Here is a 19,499-nt window from a genome sequence, read left to right on the forward strand (position 1 = left end):
TAATGTTACCGTTAGCGTTGGTTGAGTGATGGAGGCCAATTTGATTGCATTTGTAGAAAACTATAAATGCGGTTATACCAAGCAAATTGATAGCAGCACTGTAATTGTATCTTTCGACTGTCATTTGTTGCACATGCTACAAAAATCATTCTGTGCAATGGAAGATTTACCAACGTTACACCGGTCTGATACAGTTTTGCCTATACATGCGTGAGACTGAGATGCCTGTTTATTTGTTTGAAGTGCGTGCAGGGTGTGAGAGGGGAATCGATGTGCTTTGATTCCAGCTTGGTAGTTGTAGTCTGTGAGATTAAAAAGCATGTGTGTGTGAAGTATCCAAACAATGACACCTTCATTTCATTATGGCTGCTTTAGCAACACACCTTAAGCTACTGTGTAGTGGGTCCCATTTAGAAGTGGCTACTTCATTCGCGCTTTCCTTGACTCATGGAGCTGCGTGAATTTTATTACAACTTTTCGCACGATATGGCAGTTTAAGTCCACTTGATACTGTAAGGCGTAAGCCATTGGTTTCCAAAGGAGATTTTATTTGTGTCGCCAGCATAGCCTATTGACAATTTATGTTGTAAATAGGCCTACCTTATAGGCCTACCTGTAGCTTAGGGAAGCTAACAGCTTTCTTTTAGGATCTAGTTTGTTAGTTACAGTTTTGTCATAACTCCCTGATGCCTTTTTGCATTTAGAATAGCCAGAGCGTGGATATCTCAATCGTAAAAATTAAACAATATCGGGCGCCTATGGACTAGGCTGGGTGAACCCAGCCTGATCTGCCCGCTATTTATTTTTTGATTTCTTAAAAGATTGAGCTTGGTCTGGTGAAAGCCAGACAAGCCATGGACCTCAGTTACACAATGCAAGGGAACATGAATCAGCCTATATTTGCACGAACAACAACGGACAACAGCTCTTCAACTTTGGCCCGTTAAAATGTGTATGAACAGTCTAGCGACGCATTTCATCAAGGCCCATTTGGACATGTCAGTTATTTGCACCACTGGTTAGATGTAAAACAGCATTTCGTTTCAGACTACTGTTACTTAATTTGTGCATTGACAATAAAGTATCACATGAAATAAAGATGACTAAAATCTTATGCAGAAGAAGAAACATTCACAAAAAATCCATCTATCCAAAAATGACCTTTGTTTTTGATAGTTGTTGAAAATGGCATGGAACTGACAGAGATGTTTTTGTTTATTTAATTTATGAATAAATAAATAAATAAATACATAAATAAATAAATAAAAATATAACATTATGCTGATACCTTTTGCTTTTCCCAAATACGATGTAGCCTACAGGTGTAAGTGACCTTTCATCAATCCAGTTGCAATGGATGAACTGTGATGAACTGCCCTACTTGTGATTGTTTAGAGATTTTAAAGGTTTTATAACAATGCTACAACTTCTTTGGCTATTCTACAATCTATTCACCTTTACAGCGCCAGTAGGCTACTTTCTGTGCAGCCGCACACACACACACACAGGCATGCCAAACAAGCATACACAAAAGTTTCAAGAGTGGGGGATGGAGTAAAAGATGGAGACACATTGATTAGTGTGATTTATTTTCGCGGAAAGGATGTACAGGACTGAGCGGCGGTCATATTTTGTACCGCTATGCGGTACATCTAGTTTATTAGAATTTTGCATTTCTTTCTTGGCTAATGTCAAGTTGTCATGACAACGGTTTACATTTTCTTGGCTAATGTCAAGTTGTCATGACAGAGACCCTCAAATAATGTCATCTTGCCTAATGTCAAGTTGTCATAATGATGACACCCAAACAATGTCAACTTGACATTCCAAAAACCAAATGACACTTAATGACAACAGTCATAAACATCAATACGTCATTAATGTGCATGACATGTGTCATGACATTCTTATGACGGTTACATGTCACCCTTGTGTAGACCCCTTCAAATAAAGTGTTACCGAATGTACTGAGTTATTAAATCTTTTTGCTTTGTTTTGTTTTGTTTTTTAGATGCAAAATGCATTTACTGTATTGAAAAACAATGAAAATTTCTCTTGGAGCTATATGAGCTGCCCTGAACACTGTGTTTTCCATTTTGTGATGTAGTGTCTAATGACTGCTCAGTAGTGTTTTCATGTTGATTGCTTCGTGAGATGATCTGAAGACAGGGTACAACTGAAGACAGGTACAACTGTTTTAGTGCGATTGTTCAGTTTTACAGAGGTTGACAAAGGTTTTGGGAATGTAGTTTGAGATTTGGGATTTGTGTTTATAGTTTTGAGAAAGGGGTGGCAGGTTTCAAAAAATGTGTTTTAGCAATTGTGAAAAACTAACTGTGCAATCGAAAGCATTATTCATTATAGTTTTTCTCGATTGCTTAGATGCGGTTAATGAAACTGGAATCCACTTGATCTTGATCGTCACCTTCTTAGCACAGCAAAAGTAATCTTTTGCAAATTATTTAATTTAATTTAATTTATTTAATTTAATTGTTTTGAAAATGTGATGTAAGAGTTGACACAAGCATTAAAGCGATCAAGAAACTGTCATTTTATCAAGTTGATGAAGAGGCATTATGAATCATGTATCAATATCCAAAAATATTTTACTGCATCTAAAATGCTACCCATCGTTCTACCTGTACTGAAAAACTAACTGTCCGCTTAAGTTAACAATCTTTACAACTCGCTGTGTCCTGAGCAGAGCAAAATATTGCTGAAAGATAAAGACTGGGTTATCATATTTCCCTGTTTTGAGAACTGCACCTTTGAAGCCAAAACCTTGATACAGTTTTCTGTAACCCAGATTCTTTTTTTCTTTCAACTTCGACTAAGCCAGCTGCAGCTGTCAGCACTGCTATCTATTATCTTATTGTAGGCATTAAAGCGCCGCAAAACAACACTCATTCCCAGCGTAAACAACATGCACAACCAAGAAAAAGCACACACACACACACACACACACACACACAACTCTCACACACACACGTACATACACACAGGCAGAAAGTACACACATGCACGAGAAAAATCCTACTTACACACATACACTGGTGGCATACACACACACACACACACACATACGCACAAGAAAACACACACATACAGGGGTGACACGTACACACACACACACACAAGAAAATATACACTTACACGCATACATACACATAGGCTGCAAACGCACACACACACTCACAAGAAAACATAAAAGGGCAGTACATACACACAAGAAGACACACTCTCACATAGTACACCCACACACTCACACAAACAAGAAAACACACTCACTCACGTACACACATACAAAACGACATCTCATAATTGCTTGTCATTTCTGCACATGCCACATGCTTTTTTTTTTGTGGTGCCTTCACTGGAGGGGTGGTGGGCGGAGAAAAGGAGTTGTGGCTATTTAAAATGTCTTAATGTGTTTTTATTTATTTATTTCTCTGCCTGGCTCATGAGCTGTGCAGTCTCTGGGCACTGGTGAGGCCGTGTGATCCTCATGCGCCCTGACTCTTCCTCTTTAAGTGCCTTTCTCAGCCTCCACAGGAAACAAGCCGCTCAGGAGTCACACTGCTCTGTGTGTGTGTGTGTGTGTGTGTGTGTGTGTGCCTGCACGTACCTCACCAACCCCCCACCCCTGCATCCACTGCCTCCCTCAACCCACCAACCCCCTCTCCCACCACCACCCCCGCCTCCACCAGCCCCTGTCACATCACATTGTGTAAACGATTAATTAATAGAGAAACTTCTTGCTGCTGTGGTTTGTTTATTGTCAGTAAATATCTTGGGACATGAGCATTTGACGATGCCAGGTTCTGCCCTACCCTTGGTCATGCCCGCCTGCAGTGCGATGCAGACAGAGGGGAACTAACGCCATTATGCAACGTGGGAGATCGGCCGTTGTTTGCTAAATACGTCCAATTATTTTGGGGGCGGCTTTTCAGTTTGTTGTTGTTGCTGTTGTTGTTGACAGCAAATGTTTTATGGCTTGATGGTGCTGTGTAATTGTTAGGCTCAGACAAATGCCACGCACAAAGATCGTTTCGCCAAATTGAACCGCGTTAATTGAATTGAGAGAGTAACAATGTGCCACTAATGACAATGGTGAGATGGATACACAGGCTGATACATTGTCAACTGTATTGTATGTCATTGCTAGTCTTTAATTGTCTTTAATTTTGCAGCCAAACAAAGCAATTCAGAGATTACTGAAACCTATTAGCTGGTCTGGATCTTCTCACAGTGACTGCAATAGAAATATGTTTTCTTACTTCAGAAAGTCTTCTTGCAATGTGATTTACTTGCATGAATAATAAGTGGCCTTGTGAATCGTATAATAAGACTGGTGATTGTAGCATGCTTTTACCATGTTGTTTGCTAAAAAAAAATAGGAAAAGACAGTGTGCCTTTTATTTTCTGGCCATAACAACTGACCGCTATAGCTGTCAAAGTTGAATTTACCTGAACATACAGCTTTGACAAAATGCAAACAAGGAAAAATGAAATCAAGAATTGAAGGTCAGTGCTTTAAGACGGAGTATTAGGGCCACACATGAAGAAAAAAAATATTTTTGCCATGACGAGATTAAACTCAACATTTCGAGAATAAAGTTGAAATGTCATGTCGACTTTAATCTCGACATTTCGAGAATAAAGTTGAAATATTATATCTACTTTAATCTCGACGTGTCGACTTTAAAGTCGACATGCAGACATTAAACTCGAAATACAGTTTAAACATAGCATGCAGCTTAAGCTATGTAGCCTACACTAACACACAATATGTGGCATGAATAATAGGCCTACTTCAAATAGGTGTTATTTCAGATAGATTGCTAGATTGCAGATATTCAGATAGATTGCGTCTTCTGTTAACTCATTGCCGTCATCGTGAAGCGCTGTATCTCGCGGTTATACTGTACCATGCACTATAGCTAGAATAATACATGTTTCCAATGATATAATGTTTCTATAGTAGGCTACAACATGTTATCTCACTTTGTTTTACGTGGGTAAGGCCACCGCACATCCAAATAACTGCCCTTCATGACCCACAGGCCGTCATTCTCCATAGGTTAACATGGAACTCATTTTTCTAAAACTGCTTTTCCATGTCTCACCTGCATAAGAGGCTATAAACCAACAACAGCACAGTAGATGGAAACTACTGTATATGGTCAATGAGATAGAAAGGATTACATTATTTTTCACTATGACCTACAGCACCTAAATGTGGACTGAGTATATCTTCCTACGCATTGACATGCTTGTCAAGGAATAAGGGATAAAATAAGTCAATGCATGTGAATGTAGATAAAATAAGTCAATGCATGTGAATGTAGGTAGCACAAGTCCAAGTAAAATCAACCCCAGCAAAGTTCCTTTCACTTTCTTTGAAATGCCATTTTCATCATATATACTGTATAGTATATAAAAAGCAGCATTGAAAAAAGTACATGTTCTTTGACCATCGCCACTGGGTCTGAGCATGTGCTGTTGAGGATTGTGGTGGCACATATCATGCCTTATTCTGATTGTATATGGCAAGCTCCCACACACACAATACACCCCCACTGCCATCACTGAGACAAATCTCTGGTTGAAGTGACATGAGTGAATGTGAACACCCCGATGGCTCTTCCCATCTATCCTCTTCCCTCCTCAAATACATTTCTATGAAATTCACAGCAGTGTTATTGTTGTGGTTGTTGTTGTTGTTGTTGTTTTTGGCATGGAGTAATGTGGAGTAAATGATGATTTAGGAGATGCGTAAGGAGGGTGGCATTATGGGTCTCATTTCTCATGTGAAAGTCTGCGTCTCTGAGCCAAACCTATGCCTCGAAGCTGATCAATTCTCTTTCAAGTCTCTTTTTTTCTCCCTCTTTTCAGTATGTTTTTCGTGATGTGTAACAAAACAGGTGACAGGATTTTGACATATTCCGTTGTTTTGTTATTTTTGACAAAACACATGTGCATAGATTTAGGCTTATGCACATGTACACATATATACACCGAAATACTAAGGAGCACACATACACACTCAGATACAAACACACATACAGTACACATCCTTTCAACATCTACAGGCTATGTGCATTCATACCCACACGGCCTGACTCCTCCTCCTGTCTGTGTCTCCTACAGGTGAGTTGGGCACAGGTGAGTCGCGCTAATCACTTCCTGGTCTGGGCCTTTAAAAGCGCTTCGGAGGAGACCGGGTTGTCCACCGCCGCCACTCCATCTCATTAGCACTGTTTTGGATTATGTTTTGCTTATTCACTGCACCACATTATACTGATTGCTTACACTTTTATTTTCCAAATCCAACACCACTACTGACTTTACTTACAGTGATGGCCAAAAGTGTTGGCACCCATGCTAAAGTTGACTGAAAAGAGGAATATAAAATCATCTTTTGGAAATTGATCTTAATGCCTTAAGTGAAAAATGAGGAAATATCTAACCTTTAAGGACACCAATTTTCTTAGTGAATGAATAATGTATCATAAATAAATAAATGTTCTTCCTTACAGGGGTCATAAGTATTGACACCCCTATGTTAAATTCCCATAGAGACAGGCAGATTTTTATTTTTAAAGGCCAGTTATTTCATGGATCCAGAATACTGTGCATCCTGATAAAGTTACCTTGGCCTTTGGAATTAAAATAGTCCCACATCATCACATACCCTTCACCATACCTAGAGATTGGCATGGGTGTTATTTCAGTTAGCCTATTAGCTGGTTTGATTTGCATTGAGCTCAATGAGCATCAAACCAGCTAATAGGCTAACTGAAATAACACCCATGCCAATCTCTAGGTATGGTGAAGGGTATGTGATGATGTGGGGCTATTTTAATTACAAATTTAATTATGATACATTATTCATTCACACCCATCTGACTGCAGCACATTTAAGAAGTATGCAGGAAAGTTTGCAAGAAACTTTTTTATTGTTATTTGGTATTTGTTATGTGGTAGCAAATTATGTTTACTATCAAGGAAATAGACCTTGTCAGGGCCAGTGGCGCAATGGATAACGCGTCTGACTACGGATCAGAAGATTCTAGGTTCGACTCCTGGCTGGCTCGGCAGCAACTTAGGGGCAGCCGTGGCCTACTAGTTAGCGCTTCGGACTTGTAACCGGAGGCCAGACCAGTAGGCATGGCTGAAGTGCCCTTGAGCAAGGCACCTAACCCCTCACTGCTCCCCAAGCGCCGCTGTTGTTGCAGGCTGCTCACTGCGCCGGGATTAGTGTGTGCTTCACCTCACTGTGTGCTGAGTGTGTTTCACTAATTCATGGATTGGGATAAATGCAGAGACTAAATTTCCTTCACGGGAGTAAAAAGAATATATATACTTATACTTACTTATACCTAATGTAGGACTGCACACAGATATTGCAACAGATAATGGTGTAGGCCTATCTGATTAAGACCTGAGTGGTTGAAACATACTTATTAATTTACACTGGGAGCAAAGACTTCACTTTTTTCCCTTTGCAACTGTCAAAGAAAATCCCATAAACACGGGAAGGCCTAGGGTAGCCTACATCAGATGGCCTAAAGATTAGGCTCTTCTGCATAGCATTAAGTGATTTGCATGCAGTAATTTGAACACTGACCTTGATCTAGCCTACTTTGACTATTTAAAGCAACACCTCCAATTTTTCCTCTGTCACACGCACTATTTGTTTATCCAGCACCGGCTTTGCAAATAACAATGTCCACAGACAAGGTAGAATAATTTGCATGATTTTATGAAAGTACGATGTATTGCGACATCAGATGCAAGTCAAATTTGTAGTTTCTCATGTCTCATTCCATCGAACTACAGATCCGCTACCCGATCCGGCAAACTTACATAGTGCGGTTATAGCCGATAGAGGGCCGCGAAGCGAATGCAGAAAGTGCCGTTTACCCTGTTACGAGTTGACGAACCACTGAAACGATTTTGGAAACATTATTTTAAGGTACAAAAAACTCTTTGGTGTTGCTTTAAAGGTAATTTATTGCCAAAACACCACACAATATAAATGAGCTATAACAAACAATAAAGGACTTAATCACACACAAACTACTATTTTACTCTCTACAAAAATAATAATTATGTAGGAAATTTAGAAGTTTAAAACCCAGAATTGACCAAAAGTGCACCAAATTCAACACAAATGACTCAATACAGTTAAAGGAGGCCTGCTTCCTTTCTTTTCCAGATATTTTAGGATTTGGATATTGTTTTAGTATCGAGTATCAAGATATTTATGGCAGGTATTGTATCGAAGTCATAATTTTAGTATGGTGACAACACTATGCCAGAGCCACTCTGTTTTCTAGATGTCTAGGTTTGGAGGCTCTACCACCAACAAGTGATGCTGCTCAATGGCATATTAGAAGAGCACATTATCAAGCTCTAGTATGGAGGCAAGCACACATACCAAATCCAGTGTTACTAGAAGTAAAATGTTTTTTACTTGTCGGTTGTTGTTGACAGTAGATGCAGTTCTGCATTATTCCCGCTATCTAAGATCATATGTACTGTAGGATATATTCTGAGTTAAAGGTTATCTGTGCAACTTGTTATTGTGATGAAATGCATTAAACGGCACATGAGTGCCTCACTATGTTAGCAATAAAAATATGGTTGTGTTTTGATTAGAATTTCTGAGTTTATTACATGTTAACTGTAATCATGTTTCCATTAAATACGTTAATAAACTATAGTATGGCTTCTTCAATGCTCAAACATGTATTTAGAGAACACTTTTATTTGGTTTTAGTGATTACTTTTGAAATCAACCCAAGCAAAATAAATCGCTGTTTTATGTTAAAATGCTGATTATGTGGCTTAGAACTCAGAATTGAGCTTGGTAAACAAAATATTCAGAATCAGCATCCTCTAATTAGGTAAGAAGGGTGGTTTACCAACTTTTCCTCAAATTTGCCATCAGAAGTTCTCTTCTGTGAAGCTGCTCTCCCTCTAAGATGCTCACTCCCCATCTATAAGGGCCACACCCCTCCAGCTCCGGAACATTCTCTTATGTGTCTCTGCATATTTCTCGTACACAAACGGACAGTAACAGACCAAACATATATACACACTCAAACACCAGTGTTGTGCGTGAACGTGCATTGAACACGCTCATTTTTTCGTGAACGTTGAACTGAACGCAACACATTTTTTAATAAAGAACTTGAACGTGAATTAGTTCACATTATGTGTCATGAACGGCAGACATCACTGTGAATGAACGTTGGAATTGGTTTTCCATTTAAAACTGAGTGACATCAGTTTTCTCTTTTATAACGCAACGAGAGAAAGTTCCTCCCTCCTGTATTCTCGCTGGTGCCGCTTAAATCATGTATCACCAGACAGAAATGGTTTTGACATTGTGTGCGCAATGCATTGCGGGCAACGTAGTGTCCGGCTGAGAATAGTTGGATAGCAAACTGGCTTCCGCACAACGTTACCCGTGATGAATTGCAGAAGAGCGGGGTAGGCATAGCAACGCCGCGTAGCAGGCAACGACGAGAGCGCGGAGGGCTGGATTTGCACTAAGTATAGAACTGGTTTACCTTGTCTGTACTGCTGCAAGTTTCATCACCTGGTAAGAAACCCACAATTGCAGTGTCTTGAGCAAATGTCTACAATGAGCAGCTTCAAAGAACGTATTCTAGCTCGTAGTGTGAAAAAAAGTATTTATTTGAATATCTCACGAAAAAAGTAAAATGAACTGAACTTTGAACTAGTTCAGAATTAAAATTGTGAACTTTGAACGTGAACTGTTCACTTTGAGCATGTATGAACTGAACTTGAACTAGTTCAGAAAAGCTGTGAACTGGCACAACACTGTCAAACACACACACACACACACACACAATTACACATGAACATGAGAATGCAGGATAATTTACAAAAGGATACACCCTTTCTCTCTGTGAAGCATATTCTACCCACTTATCTACTGATAGAAATCACATTGGCCTATGCATGCTGATGGCCCCTGCTGGTTTAACCTGCTTTATTGCAGTGCCAGTGCAGTGACATTCAGAGCAATGCCAGAGCAATCTGATGCTTGTCTGTCTAATGTAAACTCAGTCCAGTGAAGATGTGTGCTTGGACATCCCCTAAAACATGACCTGCCTGACACTGGCAAAGTACATATTCCAGGTCAGTTTTTTTAGGACAGGCTAAAGGACAGTACACTCTGTGGAGAAGAGTCCTAAGTGTCACACTTCTGTGCCACACTTCTAATATCTATTAGCACACATGAATCAAATACCAGTGTTGGGGAGTATAGTGAACTACATGTAATTTAATTAGTATTTTAACTACATTTTTATGTAGCTTGTTGGTAGTTCGACTACATTTTTTGTCATTTGTTGTGTAGTTAACTAATGAAACAACAAAGAGTCTGATAATACAATACCCAGCACTAGGCCTGTTGCAAGAAGCATGAAAAATATGTGGTCATTACCTCCCCCAAAAGACTTTGTTTTCAGTGTTGTTTGTTTGTCTGTTTACCTGTCAGCAGAATTACACTAAATACTACCTAACCCATTTTTAATTAAACTTTGTGGAGGGATGTAGCATTGGCTAAGGAAGCACCCATTAAATATTGGATCGAAATCACACAAACCACAAATTATTTCTCACTTTCATCCCAATTAAGGGGAATCAGGCTTTGGCAGAGCTCTGCACTCTCCAAGTGCCCTTGTTTATTTGTATCACATGTACATTGTCAAATGTATCTCTTTTTTCCATAGTTTTAGTTAACCAAGCAAACTTTCTCCCAAAGGTCGCTTTACTGTAGTAGGCCTAACTTCCTCTGGTGTGATGCTACTGGTATCAGCACTGTCAAATGGTGAATGTGTGTGTGTGTGGGGGGGGGGCTGATGTGCTACACCAGGATGCCTCCAGTCATAGCTTCAATATTGCACATCAATAAATCTGCTCTCTGCTCCTTGTAACTGTAACCGTGCAATCCCCACAGGATCAAAATATAACATATGCTTGTCAGTAATAGTCTCATAATAGCAGTATGACCCAGCAAAAAGCTTACACTAGCAAAGCAGCTTTTCCAGTAGTGCTAAAAACAGATTCTACTTCCTGAAATTAAAATATCATGCTCCCTGCAACTAATAATTTCCCTTTTATAATCAGGACATAAAGTTCATACTCTCTCTGCATGAAATACCCTGTTTTCAGTGAATTATTAATGGATTTGCAAGTGGATGAGGGTGATAAAGAGCCAGAGGATGTTCTCATTATATGATGTGCCTGTGTGGCTTCATTGAAAGGCATCAGGGAATCTGTTGCTCGAGAGACAGTGAACGATCGAGAAGAAGCGCATTGTGTAGGCTAGCCGTTTTGATGGCTGGACTTGGACTGGGGTTGTTCTCAGTAGTCATGGCAATCATTCTTAAATCAAGATATGTGAATATCTTATCTCATCCGAATTTCCATCATGTTCTCCCTATCACAAATGTTGACTTGAAACAGAGCATAGGCCTATTGACATCAGGTGACAACAAGGCACGCTGATAAAATCCTTTCAAGACAAAAAAAAAAGATGGCCTTAATAGTCATAAGCTGATAAGAAAGATGAAGAAGGGAAACAGCGCCATCTGCTGTCTAATAATAAAAACCTGGTAAAAGTCGTGTTCCATATGTGCGCCATCAAGTATTCTACCAGAGACAGAATACAGCAGAGGGCAGCAACGTCATTGGGTCAAAATAGGCCTACCGGCCCCCTGTTCTTATCCGCTAATGTAGAGCAATATTGCCTCAGCTTCTGTTTGGAGAAGCCCCTGGCTGCAGCTCTTACTTGTCTGTTTGGGTGGAGCATCTCTTGAACATTTGCTGGTATGGATTATTTGTCTGGTTTTGCCAGGGATAATTAGGCTAAGGCTGTCTCTAAGCAGGGATCCATGAGTAAACGAACAGGAATATTTACTTAGGCTACTGGTTGAAATGAGTCATCTGAAGCAATTCTGAAATAAAGAGTAGGCCTAGATGAAGAGATTAGATAGAGGGAGTATTTTCTGGGAAGGGGTGCGGACGATATTGGCGGGTGTTAATACCCCGAATTTTTTTTAAGTTCTGGTTGCTAAACACACCATTTTAATATGGAACAGTGTGCCTTCCACGGCACACCTCCTCCCTCCCCCCAACATTCTAAATCAATTTTATGCACCATATTGTTATGTAGCATAGTAATATTATACACCATTTGAAAGCTTGGACTTTTGGGAATACATGACAACCTTTTTCATGTACAATTTGTATGGTGCTTTACATCGTCAGATTAATGGGCGGACTGGCCATCTGGCATACCGGGCATTTTCCCGGTGGGTCGACGCACCTTTTGGGCCGATAGAATAGGCTATATATATAATTTAATTATTTTGGCCAACGATCGGCCCAAACGAAGGACAATCAGCGGCCCATTGGTTACATTTCAATATTGACACTGGACTGATCCAATAACAGCTCACGTCAGGCCCCACCCCTCCCATTTTGGCTTAGAGCCAGGATTCTGTGAGCGCATCAAAAGTTAATCGAAGTTGCCTACACGAAATTGCGGCGGGTGCCGGTAGTAACAATTGTGCAAAATGAACACCAATGTAGAAGCTTCAATACAATATAGCAAGTAGGGTAGCATATGTCAGCAACATGTTGAAGTTCGTTGAGTTTGAACGAGGATATACAGAGCAAGGGACAGTGAGCAGGTGGTGGAGAGTGCGAGCCTGAGGCTACATGAGAACTCAGTGGTGGAGCAGGTAGGCTGTGACATGCCATGCTGACTATGATGATTATGATGACTTATTAATTGCGATAATGTAATGATATGGTTGCCTAATGATAACATAGTAAAGCCGTGCTGTGATTATGATAACAAATAGCGCAATTTAAATTTTCTAAATGAATGATTTGCAAACCCGGACAGCAAAATAGTGTCATCGACGTTAATTGTTGGTCAGATTGATCAGTTTCCGTCAGACGCCCAAAATTCAACATCGATGGCATGAGTGGTGGTGGTTCTATCTTGGGAGGGTTATCATGGTAAAGAAGGGACAAAAGACTGTAGACTGACGGAAACGTAGGTTACAAAACGTCACGTCATGCACAAGCCAACTAAGCTACAGTATCCTATAACCTATAGGCCTAGGTCAGACACTAAAGACAATTAGTTCATGTAGCTGTACTGTTCCAAAATGTACCAGCAATGTAGGTAGGAAGTATAGCCTACAGGAATAAAATATTTCCAGCAACAGCCCTGTTTATTTTGTGTTGTTTCAGTTGTCCTACAGTGATAACATGGTATAAATTACATTAATGTCTAAGACAATCTGGGTAATTTAACTCTTTACACATAGGCTTCAGTAATTTTTGGTGCTGCTGTCAATTGTAGCCCATTGAATAATTTGAAATGATACTTTGAATTCAAGCAGAAACTCTTCTTTAATAATTGCTTGTTAGTCTACTTGAATATGGAGATCATATGCTCCATGCCTACCTCTGATCGATCAGTCAGAGAGATAACCAATGAGGCCTATATCACTTTCAGTGCTCCATGACAGTTGAAAAGATATGTATATTTAAGGGTAATGCAAAGATTTTATATTTAATTAGGTGTGCCCGACCGATTTGAGGGCCGCTTGGGCCAAATATGCCAGTGCCGATTTTTGGTGCCAGTCCGCCCCTGGTCAGATTAATCGAACTATGTCTCACTTAAATTTGATAAAAAATGCCCCCCTCCCTCCTCCGCTTTTGGTGCTTCCCTACTTTCTAGCTGCAGTGCAATAAGTAGATGCCACATATTGGGTCTTGACATATTCACAGGAATCCTTAGAAATGGAATATTCATGTTGTTTTATCCAATATTAGTTGTGCAGATGTATAGTCCATCTTATACACACCCATTGAAGCAACAAAGAAAATGCAAAAAAAGAGACTTTTGTGTAATTATTCCATATTTTATGTAGTCATTCTATATCAGAACCCCTGACATACAATCCAAATATTCTACAAGAAACCTCAGAGTGTTACCTTTCATTTGAGAACAGGATTATGCTTCTACACCAAGAGGTTGCCACACAGTAAGCCTTTTATTGTCAGTATGTATGTATTTTGGGAACCCAAAAGTCCTATGGGGAGTTTCCATAGGGCATTTTATAAAACGCATGAGCATACCTTGGCAAATAATGGTCCAAAGCACTCATTTTTTATTCTATATTGATCTACTTTTGCACACAGCTTCACAAGACCTGGTGCTAGGGCTCAGTTGTGTTTCTAAGTCATCTCAAGTGACCTAGAGGGCTGAAATGTGGTCAGTTCAGAGGTACTTGTTATCCGGCAGAAATAGAAAACAGTATTCTAGCCTCTGTGCCAGTACTTCCCACAGCTATTCTGATTGTTCCCTACAAAACTACAGCTTTCTAAAGAGACCAAGCATTTGATGGTAGGCCAAACTAGGTGGGAACAGTGGTCTCTGAAGTAGGCACAGTGCAATTTTGAGGGGGGAAAGTCTAAAAAAAAACCATCCCATATGAAGTTTTAATGCAGTTTGGGTGGGACAGAACAAGCAGTGCCCCTCTTCTGTGTGGCTCATGTGACTTGTAGGCCTACATTATATAGGCCTACCTGCTCTACGGTGTACATTTTAGGACATCCTCAGCTGTCAGACATCAGATGAAAAGGCATCAGGTCTCAGGAAAACCGCTGTCAAGTTTACAGAATTACAGCATGTCTCAGACATCAGATGAAAAGTTATCAGAGTCAGGTTTCAGACATCAGATGAAAAGGAGTCAGGTCCCAGGAAAAGCAGAGTCAGACTAAAAGGTCTCAGATAAAAAGTTACCAGAGTCAGGTTTCATAAATCAGATAAAAAGGAGTCAGGTCTCAGGAAAACCGCTGTCAGAAAAAGGGGAGTCAGACAAAAAGTTCTCAGATGAAAAGTATTCAGTCAGGTTTCAGACATCAGATAAAAATGAGTCAGGTTTCAGGAAAATAGCTATTTCTGTTAACTGGTACAACAAGCAAACTTATTTGTGATATAATAGGCTACAAATAGTTGTTTTCTGAAAGCTATCTATATAGAAATTAAATGGTCAAAAGTAAACTCCATTAGCGGTTTATTATATTAAAGAGTGTTTTTCATCTATAGGTTCGACTTCATGCTTATTCAGTAGACTATTAAGTGCTCTCCCCAATCCCAGACTTTCACATTGCATGTTTGTAATGGATGCAAAACAGCCTAGGCTATAATGCGGAATGTCTAAGGATGGACAAATGAGCGGTTTCATTCGTCTCGACCAAGCAACCCCATATATTCTAAATAAATGCACACATATCTGTTTTAGCTATAGGCTACTATATTATATGCAGGTGAGACATGGAAAAGCAGCTTTAGAAATATGTTAATATATTTGGGGCTATCAGGTAGGGGGTCGAGGTTTGCCATTTTAACCTATGAAGACTGACGGCCTGTGGGTCATTTAGGCTAGTAAAAACAGATTGAACATTTTGTATATATATATAGTATATACAATACATACATATGCTAAAGTTGACTAAAAAGAGGAATAAAAAAATCTTCTTTTGGAAATTGATTTTAATGCCTTGATTTATATTACTTTGTCTACATTACTCTCTTATATGTCCATATTTATTTTATGCTGGCCTCTAGAGTTTTTATTATTAATTCACATCGACCATACCCAACAAGGGAGAATGAGGGACATGTTCTAGACCAATGTCCAGCACTAACGAGACAGCTGCTGCCCTGGTGGTATCCATGTTCTTCCCAAAAAGACTACAAACCCCAGCGTTCACTCTAGCAACTCATTCGTACATGTCGTATGGGTGGGCGTACGAGGATTTGCGATCCAAAAGGAAAGGGCCATTAATTCCCGACGGCGAACAAGACCCCAAGTGCCAGCGGAGGCATCTTGCTTCGTCCTGAAGGGATTTATTTTCCCGAAAATGACCGCGCTCTATACAGTACATACATGGCTATGCCAAAAAGAAAAAATAAACTCCACATGATGACTCTACATGTATTTGTTACCGTTTCATCATGGCTTTTGCTGAGAAACAAATAGTTCCCAACACACACTGAACTTGAACCAAACATTCTTTAGAACTTAGCTGATCAACCGTTTGCTTTCACTTTTGAATGAAGTTCCATTGCAAAAATTGACAGGACTATTTGGGGAGTGATATGAAAGACATGAATAAGAAGCACAAAACCTATTTTCCTTGACAGCAGTCTGTTATACTTAGCGTCTGTTATGGAGAAATATCAGACCTCCTACAACTACTTCACAGAATCCTCCTTTGCCCAAGTAAGGACAGTAGTACTACAAGGAACAACAGTGCTCACTCGAAGAGTGCTCTGTGAACTGAGTAATGAGGATCTTACCACAAACTGCACTCAGACATGTTACAAAGATTGCCTTTAACAATCACAAAGCAGTACAAAATAGCATACAGGATGACGTGACACACATACACATAACCCATAAATAATAATCTGATAATATTCCGAAACAATTAACATTTTAGCTGAAAGACTTTCCCAGATTCAAAAATGTGTAACTCAGTGATAATGTTCCTAGTTAAACACCCAGTGAACCATAGAGACAGAGACAGACATTCGTATAGGACATTCACATATGCTCACATGCACACATGCTGCCACTGGTGGTCCGCAAGCTATCCCAAGCGGTCCGCGAGCAGACGAGGTCAAATATAATATAAATTAGTTGTTTGCAATATTAAACCAACTTGTATGTAAATCCAAACAGTTCTGCAACACTGCCTATGTAAGCTACACCAGTTTAAATCATATGAATCCTATGACACAATAAACAAGGTACAAAGACAATAAGTAGTTCATTAAGTAGGCCTATTGTGTAATATACTGTTGAAGTAGATCTACTGTTTGAAGCAGCGGTCATTAATCTATCGTCTCCCCTCCCTGCCGCAGTTCAGAGAGGGCACACTTTGTTCTCATTGACGTTGACGGGGAGCTTGTTGGTTCCGCCGTTGTTCTGTCCGTGCTTCTCCTCGCCCCTGGCCTCCTCTTCATCCTCCTCCTCATGTGTGCGCTCCATGTTGCAGACGGAGGAGAGTGGCACGCGGGCGGCGATGGTGGACATCTCGCCCATGTGGCTCTCGGCCGTGGTACCGCGGTCTGACGTCTGGTTGATGTGGGTCGAGTCCAGGCTGGCCGTGCCACCCTTGAACATGTGAATGAGGCACTTCCTAAACTGTAAGACAATGGGATAGAATTGATGTAAGTGTGGCAAAGAAAGACAAGATAGACTGTTTGCCAGAAAAAAGTATGTCGCTTAGTATAGGTGGGGAGGGGGGTTAAGCTAGACGCATAGAGCAAGGGAGAAAAACATCCACAGCATGCCAACATGTCTTGCCCTTGGACTTCTTAGAGAAACTCTACAGGCAAACCGATAACACTCCTATTCTCTTTACAACCCCACACTGAATCTATGCAAACACAGATCCTCTTAGTCCAGAGGCCCTGCCAATGAATATTGCTCCAATGTGTCATCCAAGTAAAGGGTGGGGGTGGGGGGGGGGGGGGTTATGTGCTACTCAGATCAATAATTCCCTTATTCTAGCAACCACAACGTGAATTCATTATCTTCAACAATACTGAATTCAGGTGCAGGGCAGCATATGCAAAAGCGCTACATTACAAATCAGAAGGAAAGGTCATTGCACCATATGTATTTTGCACAGACAAAAAAAAGGGCAGTTCTGACCCTAATTAAACAGGAAAAGGTCAGGCTGAGTTTTACACAATTCGTGGCATTTGTATATTTATTTCCTCAAGGTCCGAGCCGAGCCTGGATGGGAATGAGGCACCCTGGGTAATTACCGCGGAAGGTCTTCTACCGCTGCATTCGTGAGGCAAAAAAAAGCAAAGGTTGATGAATAATACCTCACAAGTCTGAATGGAAAAGGCTTTTCTTAATGTACACACACTTCCACTTCAGCACAGAACAGAATTTGTCACACAAGAGCTTCTCCTTTTAAGAATGCTCTATCCCAGGGGTGGGCAACTAATTTCCCCAAGGGGCCACATGACAAACTGGGACTGTTGAGGAGGGCCGGACCCAAAATACCGAATTCAAGTCTGAACTCAATTCTGTTCAATTCTATTCTGTTCTTGTATAACATTAAGTAAATCATATGGTTTTGTTTACTAGTCGTAAGAACAGATAAAAATGTGAGGGAGACAAAGGAAAAACAGCAATATTTAATCTATGTCCAGTATTTAATCCTCATTCTCGAAAATTATTTTTTGACATTGACATTTTTTTCAGTTTTTCAAAGACTGATATAAAAAAGTACTACAATATCTATATAATTAGGCTAGGTCATGAAAATGTGAAGGAGTCAGTACAACCGATAGGCCTGTGCCACCATTTCATCAACACTCAATATTTCATCATTAAATCATTACTATCATTAAATTAACTATATGCAGAATTTGACTACAAAAATGTGGAGCAGACAATAGTAGGCTGTCATTAGTTAATCAACATGCACAAAGAAAACTATTTTAAAAATGTAGGCTATGTTTTTGCTTTAACTTTATGCACATAACTGTGATTGGTCAACTCGCTCTGTGTGTTGAGCCGGCTGCTTCAAGCAACCTGTGGGTAGTAGCATCATACTAGCTCGCTAACATAAGCTTTGCAAATAAACTCAGACATATTTTGGTTACAATTACGGGGTTATCCGATTGTAAAATGTCTATCTGCCAGTAACGTTTTGAAATGAACACTTCCTATCGCCAACGAGCAGCAGTAGGAGTTCGTTCTAACAACCTTTGCGGTGGTGAGCGACGAGACACGGAACTTTAAAAGGTTTACGCCGACGTAAAGGCAACTGCATTGTGTCGACGAAGAAGCATAGGCTACATTCTATTCACCAGCACATCAGTGAGGGTGTTTACGTCGTATGCAACCACGCACAAATGTATGGGCGTACAAATAGCAGTCGCTTTCAAAATAAAAACAACGATATTGATTTGCATGCATTATCTCTATGCTAGGCTCTTGACTATTGTTCTTTCACGGACCTTACGCGGGCCGGTCAGGGAAAGCTCACGGGCCGGATGTGGCCCACGGGCCGTATGTTGCCCATGTATGCTCTATCCATATTGGCTGTTGGTACAGTTCTCAATTTTTTAAAGTTTTTTAAAACACTGGAAATTGAGTGCCTCTCCGATCATTATCACTTGTAACACTACCTTTTTTTTTGGAAGAAAGTACACTGTCTCTCTCTCATCTGGTCTGAACACAGTGCCGTCTAAACATTACCCCAACTTAAGGCTATCCTCCTCTCAGCAAACGTTCACCTTGCTATAATTACTTCCCTGTCCTCTCCACAGTGGTCACCCCTATGTCCAGCCTCCTCCATGTTTCCCCCCCCCCCCCCCTGGTGCCATCATTATAGTA

The 19,499-nt window shown here is 40.2% G+C and overlaps 1 protein-coding gene and 1 non-coding gene across 2 annotated transcripts in view; one reads left to right on the forward strand and one right to left on the reverse strand.

Annotated features, from left to right (window-relative positions):
* Nucleotides 1-7,024: 7,024 nt before the first annotated feature.
* trnar-acg (transfer RNA arginine (anticodon ACG)) lies at nt 7,025-7,097 on the forward strand. Its single transcript has one exon. It is a non-coding gene; the product is annotated as a tRNA-Arg (tRNA).
* Nucleotides 7,098-17,000: 9,903 nt separating this feature from the next.
* LOC143137928 (vertebrate ancient opsin-like) overlaps nt 17,001-19,499 on the reverse strand; it is a 36,869-nt gene continuing 34,370 nt past the window's right edge. The window contains exon 5 of the mRNA XM_076298285.1: nt 17,001-17,282. Within this exon, the coding sequence (XP_076154400.1) occupies nt 17,001-17,282 (282 nt within the window). The remainder of the gene's footprint in view (nt 17,283-19,499) is intronic.

The sequence above is a fragment of the Alosa pseudoharengus genome, unplaced genomic scaffold (assembly GCF_046254945.1).
Source record: "Alosa pseudoharengus isolate Yale_2024_CS ecotype anadromous, Long Island Sound unplaced genomic scaffold, YU_APseudo_1.1 YU_APseudo_1.1_scf_21, whole genome shotgun sequence".
In the NCBI taxonomy this organism is placed as follows: domain Eukaryota; kingdom Metazoa; phylum Chordata; class Actinopteri; order Clupeiformes; family Clupeidae; genus Alosa; species Alosa pseudoharengus.